This window comes from Haliaeetus leucocephalus, unplaced genomic scaffold (assembly GCF_000737465.1).
Source record: "Haliaeetus leucocephalus isolate CR32 unplaced genomic scaffold, Haliaeetus_leucocephalus-4.0 Scaffold295, whole genome shotgun sequence".
Lineage (NCBI taxonomy): Eukaryota > Metazoa > Chordata > Aves > Accipitriformes > Accipitridae > Haliaeetus > Haliaeetus leucocephalus.
In genome coordinates, this window is record NW_010972731.1 from 10,653,574 (window position 1) to 10,661,498 (window position 7,925).

At 52.0% G+C, this 7,925-nt stretch overlaps 1 protein-coding gene across 1 annotated transcript in view; it reads right to left on the reverse strand.

The window, feature by feature from the left end:
* Positions 1-1,221: 1,221 nt before the first annotated feature.
* Positions 1,222-7,925, reverse strand: part of LOC104833756 — a 9,527-nt gene continuing 2,823 nt past the window's right edge. Inside the window, exons 3-5 of the mRNA XM_010570635.1 lie at positions 2,185-2,471; positions 1,331-2,059; positions 1,222-1,247 (exon numbers count right to left, since the gene is read on the reverse strand). Coding sequence (XP_010568937.1) covers positions 1,222-1,247; positions 1,331-2,059; positions 2,185-2,471 — 1,042 coding nt within the window. The remainder of the gene's footprint in view (positions 1,248-1,330; positions 2,060-2,184; positions 2,472-7,925) is intronic.

A 7,925-nucleotide genomic window follows, 5' to 3' on the forward strand; every position in this document is an offset into this window, starting at 1 on the left:
GCTTAACGACGAACCCTGCATAACAATGAACCCGGCATAACAACGAACCGCAGGTGAGAAGCCGATCAGCACAGACCAGCACAGGACGTCTGCGGCAGGACGCGGAGGGCGTCCGTGTCCCGATACGCTGAGCGGGGCAGCTCACCCTGTGCGGCCAAGGACCAAACAACGGTCACACCTGCAGGGAGGGAGAAGTTACTCCTCAAACGACCCCCCAAGCCCACCGACCCATTTCCTGAAGGTTCTGAAAGCACAAACCACGCGTGACAGCTAATTAGCCTAATGAGTCCGAGTGCCCGCCCAACGGAGGGGCAAGGAGATGATGAAAGGACACAAACGGAACCACCGCGCGCACCTTCTGGAACTGGACCTTTAGCCTGGAGCAACGCTGGGCCCAGGGGCAGTGAGATCTTTCTCTTTTAATTTCCTCTTCCTCTCTCCTTTTTCATAATCCCTGCACCTCATCCGTTTAGACATAAACCGCTGACCAAGTCTGGGACTAGGAGCGGATCCAGCCGCCCCACGGCACTTCTCGGAGAAGGAGTCTAGAAAGCAGAGGGGGTCCACTCTGAACCTCGTGACTCAACGGGAGGGCTGTCCTTATTCCCTGAATTGAGGTATATGGTTACCATGGTTACACGGGTCGCTGAGATAGTTTCATGGCAGTTCCTGTAGTGAGAAACCCCGCCTTCGGGGGTTCAGTTTGCTTCTGCCATGAATAAAGTGTTTAACTGATCGTCTGGTGTTGTTTCACCTTAATTTAGCCCGAGGGAATTCCGAACGCAACACGACTCCCTGGTCTGTCCAGCCCGGGTCGTGACATCCACCATCAGCTCTTTTCCTTTTGGTTTGCCCCAGGGCCCTCCTTTGCCTTTCTGTGCCCCAGAAAGGGGGCCTGCAGACCATCGCCCTAGGAGCCGACCGACCAACTATTCCCCGGCGGACCGACGAACGCGGCGCCAGGACAGACTGTCGAGGTGTCCCAGGGGCATCGGGGCCCCGAGCGCGCAGCCGCGCTGGGGGCTCGGCGGAGATTCCGGGTGCGTCGGCGGGAGGAGGCAGGGGGGAGGGAAACGGTGTCCCAGCGGGGTCAGGAAGGAGGGCAGGCTGCCTCCCGCGGCATGCCGGGAGCTGTAGTCCTGGGGCACGGAGCTTCCGGTCGGACATGGTGCCTCCCGGGGCATGCCGGGAGACGTAGTCTTCTGGCGCCGGGCGGCCAGGCTATGTTTGCCAGTGCATGCCGGGAGCTGTAGTTTTCGCGGACTCGGCTGCCGGGCAGCAGCGTTGCTCTCGGGCGCGTACGGCGCGGCGCGAGGTGTAGTTTTGTTGCCGGTTTCGTGTGCTTTTTTGCGGGCTTCTTGCTGCGCCCGCTGCCCGACTAGAGTCCAAAGCGCGGTCCTGCGCGTGGGGCGCCGCGCATGCGCGAAGGTGCTGCTGCGGTCCACGCTGCTGTCCTCCGGTAGCGGCAATGCGATGCCGCGGTGCCCGCGGGCTGGTGCCGCCGCGCTCGCTGCTGCGTCCCGGTAAGGAAACGCCGACGACGACGCACGTGCGCGGTGTCGGCGGACGCTGGGCGCGCAAAGCGCGGAACTGCGGCGCCGGTGCTGCTTCCGCTGCTGCTGCAGCACGGCAGTATGCCAGGCGCGATCTCCGGCGGTGGGTGAGGGCCAGGACCACCGGTGAGGCGAGCGATCCCCTCCGGCAGGGACGGGGGGTGCCTCCTGCCCGCTGGCCGCCCGGGGCTGGCGGGACGGGAAGCTGCGAAGCGGCCGCCGCGGCAGGCTCCCGGTCCGCCGGAGGCGAGCCGGGCCAGGGCAGCGCCGGGCAGTTCCCCGAGAGCCGATAGAAGGGAAGAGGGGACGGAGGCGGGCACCCCCCAGGCGCGGCCAGCGGGCGCCTCCCCGAGTCGCCGGAGCTCCCCCGGCGCCTTCGCTCGGCCCGTGCGGCTGCCCCCAGCTCCAGCCCCTCCCCTGAAGCCTGTGCTGTAGCCGCAGGCAGCCCCCGAGCCCTGTCGTGAGGGCAGCAAGCTGGCCCTGCGATGTTCTCGAGTCTCCCTGAACGTGGGTGCCGTTAGCAGCGGCGCGGGGAACGAGCGGCGTCTGCGGAAGCCCCTGCGGAAGGAGGGGCTCCGGCCAGGGTCGAGCTACGGTAATAACGGTCACTGCTGCCTCTTTCCCTCTCCCAGAGGCCACGCTGTGAGTGCGGTTGTCCGTTCGTCCCCGGGGATGCCGTTGACTGCAGCAGCCTCAGGCTTGCGTGGGCTGTCTCTGCCTGGCCTCCCTCTCCTCGCGGCGCGGGAGCAAAAAGGGGCAGGTGGAACACTTACTGGCTGTGGACAGGAGCTGCTGAAGCTGGAGGGGCCACAGAATGGTAAAGCTGCTGAAGAATAAAATAAAGAGGATCCAGCCAGCAGCTGCAGACAGGAGATAGCCTGCCTCTCCAGGTGAGGATGGATCCTTCTTAGTGTAGTCCTTAGCAGATCCGATCACCAACGTGCACAGCAGGGTCTGTATGCGTAACCAAAAGCACAGTACAGCCATGTAGTGTGTGTGCATGTGAGGCTGTGTTTCTAGGAAGCCTCGTATTGTAAGAGCTGTAAGGCACCAATCTATTCTCTTAGGTGGATGACAGTCAAGTGACTGCAGCTACAGAGGAGGAAGGGAGAGGGAGAGAGAGACAGACATGTCTGAACTGTCAAATTCTCCCAGCAGCTCCAAGAGCGGGAGGTACAGTGAGTCCTGGACCCCTGGGGCTGTGTCACCCCTCTTCTGCATCCTAGTCCCTCCCTGCCCCCACCTTTTCTTTCTCTCACTGCTTTAATTTTTTTGTTTTTTCTTCCTGTACCTCTGCCTGTCTTGTTCTCCAAGTCCCCCTCTTTCTCTGTTGTTCTGCCTCTCTGTTTTCTTTTTCTCTCTGCATTTCTGACCTGTCCCATCCCTCTTTTTTATCCTCTGTTTCTGCCCTGCAGCCCATCACTACTTTTTCTTTCTCCATCTATCCGTCTGTCTTCTTATCCCAATCTTGTTAATTCCTCCCTGTCTGCCCTTTAGCCCTTCACAATTCCCGCTGCTCTCACCTGTCTGATGCTGTGTCTCTATTTTTAAATTCCTTTCTCTGCCCTGTATTCTGGATACACTTTTACTTTCTTAGATTCTCTTGTTCCAGGTCCCTGTCCCTATGTTTTAACTTCTTCCCTCACTGTCCCATAGCCCATTTTTGTCTTTATTATACTCTCTCTGTCTGGTTCCCTGTCCCTGTTCTTTATTTCCCCTCTCTCTCCCCTTTAGATCATCAGTGTTTTTGGTATTTCTCAGTCTCCCTGTTGTCCACCTCACTGTCCCCTTCTTTAATTCTTCCTTCTGCCCTGTGGCTCATCACTAATATTTGTTTTTCTCCGTCTCTCTGTGTGGTATCCTCTCCCTTTTTATTAGTTCCTCCTTGCTGTCCTGTAGCCCATTGCTACCCCCCCCGCCCCATCTCTCTCTCTGTCTCCCTTTCCCTACTTTTCAATCCCCCCTCTCTGCCCTGTAGCCGATCACTGTTGTAGTGAGTTTGTGTGGCAAGCTGGGGCAGGGGAGTGGGCAGGGGCTGCAGGGGTGGGTTCTGTGAGAAGACACCAGGACTTGCCCCCATGTTGGGCACAGCCAGTTCCAGCTCCAAGATGGAGCTGCTACTGGTCAAAGCTGAGCCAACCAGCAACGCTGGTAGCACCTCCGTGATATTTAAGAAGGGCTAAAAAAATGCTGTGCAGAAGCTGTCAGCCCTGCAGACACCAAGGTCAGTGAAGAACGAAAAGGAGGAGGTGATCCAGGTCCTAAAGCAGATTCCCCTGCAGCCTGCAGTGAAGACCATGGTGACACAGGCTGTCCCCCTGCAGCCCATGGAGGTCCATGGCAGAGCAGATATGCACCCTGCAGCCGATGGGGGACCCCTCGCCAGAGCAGGCGGATGCACCCAAAGGAGGCTGTGACGCTGTGGAGAGGAGCCCACATTGGAGCAGGTTTTCTGGCAGGACTTGCGGCCCCATGGGAGTGACAACACACTGGAACAGAAGAAGAACACAAAGAAGGAAGGAGCAGCAGAGACAACTTGTGATGAACTGACTGCAACCCCCTGCTCCCTCTCCCCCTGTGCTGCTCGGTAGGAGGAGGTAGAGAAGTCATGAGTGAAGGTGAGCCCAGGAAAAAAAGAGAGAGGTGGGGGGAAGCTGTTTGTCAGATTTGTTCATATTTCTCATTATTGTACTCTGATTTTGACTGACAATAAATTAATTTCCCCAAGTTGAGTCTGTTTTGCCTGTGACAGTAATTGGTGAGTGATCTCTTTGTCCTTATCTTGACCCACAAGCTTTTTTGTTGTATTTTCTACCCTCCTGTCTTGTTGAGGAGGAGGACTGATAGAGTGGCTTGGTGGACACTCGTCAGCCAGGCAAGGTCAACCCACCACAGTTTCCTTCTATGAGGCTCCCTGTCCCTATTTTTTAAATCTTGCCTATGTTTCTTGTATGTCATTGCTTTTGAAACTTCCTACCTCTCCATCCCTATTTAAATTCTTGCATGTTTCTTAAACCCAGTTGCTTTTAAAATTTTCTTGCTACTTTTCCCTCTCTTTGTCTCCCTGACCTTATTTTAATTTCTCGCCTGTGTTTCTTGTACCCTGTTGCTTTTCAAATTTCGTTCTTACGTCTCCCTCTATGCAGCTCCATGTACCTACTTTTTGATTCTTGTACCCTGTTGCTTTCAAAATTTTCTTTCTGTTTCCTTCTATCCATCTCCCTGTCTCTAGTTCTTAACTCTTCCCTCTCTGTCCTGTACCCTGTCACTTCTTACATTTTCTTTCTACATCTCCCTCTTTCTACATCTCCCTGTGCCTATTTGTTAGTTCTTGCCTATGTTTCTTGTATGCTGTTGCTTTTTAAAATTTTTCTCTCTACCTGGCTCCCTGTTTCTTTTTTCTAGTTCTTGCTGTTTCTTCTCCTGTATCACTTGAGAATGTTTCCCTGTCCCTTGTCCTGTCTTTATCTTCTTGTCCTGCCAGTCCCTTCCCCTTCTCTCCCCTGCTTCCTATTATTTATTCCTCCATCTCCATCCCTGTTGTTCTGCTCAGTCTCTCTGCTCTTCTCTCTCTACACTGTTTTCCTGCTTCTTGTCCCTCTCTTGTTCCCAGCATCCAATTTCCTGGCTCCGTCTTGCACATCTGTGTCCCTCTGTCCTTCCTCCTGCTTTTCTCTTCCCTTTTATTCCCCCCATCCTGCTGCCTTTGGGCACTGAGCCTTGTAGCCAACTCATTGCCAGGATTTCTTATATGCATTAATGAATAAATTTTTCCTGCCTCTTCTGTGTCCCTGGATGTGGGTAGGTGCAGGGGCAGGGATGATGTGCTGTGGGGCTTTGGCAATGGCCCCTGTTCCTGATGGGCTCCAGCTGGGGCTGGGATGGCCCCAGGTGTGGCCAGTGAGGCTGAGGATGGGGCTGGCCCTGCTGTGTGAAGGGGCTCCAGCTGTAAAGGGGGCTGCCTGGGCAGGGGAACTGGCTGGTAGGTGCCTGCAGCAAGGAATGGCCAGTCCTTGTGCCAAGGAAGGATCCCTCTGAGCTGTCCCTGGCCTTTGTTGGCTACACATGTGAGCCACCATGTATCAAAGCAAGCCTTGTGGATGAGGAGCATTGAGGCGTCCGCTGCGTGCTGCCGAGTGGGTGAGGGTCAGGCAGCCGGCACTGGGGAGGAGGAAGGGGCAGAGGCAGAGAGAGAAGCATCGGGGCGGTGAAGGTCTCCTGCCGGCACCAGGAGCTGTGGTGAGTCGCACGTCCTCTCCTCTACATCCTGGCCCACCTCTGCCTCCCTTCCTCTGTCTCCCTCTCTGCCTGCCCACCTATGTGTATGGCTCCTCAAAACTTGTTATTCTTCTGTCAACTCTGCCCAGTACCCTGTTGCCTTTTAAATTTTTAATATGCCTCTCTCTAACCAGCTTCTTCTCCCTGTTTTTTATTTTTTCTGCACCGCCTTGTACCCCATTACTTTTAAAATTTAATTTCTATGTCTTCCCCTCTCTGTCTCCCTGACCCTATATTTTAATTCCTCCCTCTCTGTCCTGTACCCAGTTGCTTGAGACTGGCTGGGCATTGGTCAGTTGGTGGTGAGCAATTGTTTTCATTTGCTGGTTTTTTTTTTTCCTCGTACAACTTTTTAAAAAAAAGTCTTTTTAATTATTAAACTTTTTATATCAACCCATGAGTTTCTCACATTTACCCTCCCGATTCTCCCCCTATCCCACTGTGGTGGAGTAAGTGAGCAGCTGTATGGTACTTAGTTGCCAGCCAGAGTTAAACCACGATGCTACATCCACTTTTATGAAGCTGCCTATTGCTATTTTTAAATTATTTTCTGTCTGTTGTGTACCCTGTTGCTTTGAAAATTTGCTTTCTATGTCTACTTTTATCCAGTTCACTGTCTTTATCTTTTTTTCCCTCTCTGTCCTGTGCCCCTGTGTCACTTTTAAATTTCCGTTATATTTCTCAGTTTTAGTTCACTGTGGCTATTTTAAATTTTTTTGTCCTGTACCCAGTCACTTCTTAAACTTTCCCTCTATGTCTACTTGTATCAAGCTGTGTATCACTGTTTTTTAATTCTTTCCTCACTATTGTGTACCCCGTTGCTTTTTACTTTTTCTTTCTATGTCTACTTTAACCTATTCACTGTCTTTAAGTTATTTCTGTCTGTCATGTAGCCCATCACCTTTTAAATTTTCTTCCTCTGTCTGTTTGTTTAATTAGCTGTCCCCATTTTTTAATTCTTTTTTCTCTGTCACGTACCCTGTTGTGCTGGTTCTGGATGGGATTGAGTTAATTTTCTTCCCAGTAGCTAGTATGGGGCTACATTTTGGATTTGTGCTGAAGACAGTGTTGATAACACAGGAATGTTTTTGTTATTGCAATCCAGAAGGTAGTTCTGTAGAAGTTAGGTGGTATGCACAGTCTGGCTAGAAATGAATCATAACCCCAGAGCGTTTTGGCTTTTTTATAGGAAACTAAAGCACATCAATTTTGATAACAACATTGTCATTGCATTTAATGAGCTAATTTCCTACCTAGTTTAGAAGGGCATCTATTGTTTTCTATCTACACCCCAGAAAAATTAAGTTTAATTCCCTACCTGGTCCCATTGCTGATGCAATAGGTGTAGCTGTAGTACAGGAGCAAGTAGTGTCATTTCCTGGAGGGGTTACTTTCTCTGTTCAGGGCTTTGCTTCCTGTAAATTTAAGGTAGGTGAGAACAGTGCTGCTGCTCCTCCATCTGACTTTATAACTTCTGGTGGTTTGCCCTTCCCCAGGTGATTGTGCTAAGGGTGGTGGGCCGAGGCTCAGGCAATTTGAGCCACAGCCTCTGCTGAGGGAGCTCATTGTGCTCCTGGGTTTCTCTGGTGTTGGTGCTCAGCTCTTGCTTGAGTCCTTTGCAGCTTTTGAGCTGGCTCAGCCCTTTGGGAAGAGGTGTCTGCCTGAGGTAAGAGCTTCAGGACCAGTCAAGGTTCAGCAGCATGTGTAGTAGCAACTAACACTTGTATGCAGCTTTTTTTTTTTGTTTTCCTTTTTTTTTTTTCAGGTCAGTAATTTTGTTTTGAGTGTTCAGGGGTAGAAAGATGGTTTGATAGTATGCATTGTTTGTTCATTTATTTTTTTTTAATTCTTCATGCATTGTGTTTTCCTGGAATTCCCAGCTTTATTGAAAAAGGAGCCTTGTTTTTTTCACCAGTTCTGCTGTATGCTGTGTAAGTGCTGATATCTCTCTTAACGGGACCGATGGTGACATTGTTTGTCAGGGGTTAGGGTGACCGTCTTGTATGCATCTGTATATGGAGATTTAGTATTTCTGAAGAAAGCAGAAGGGCCGTGAGGCACAGTGCCTTTCAGGGTCTGGGATGCCTTTCCTCA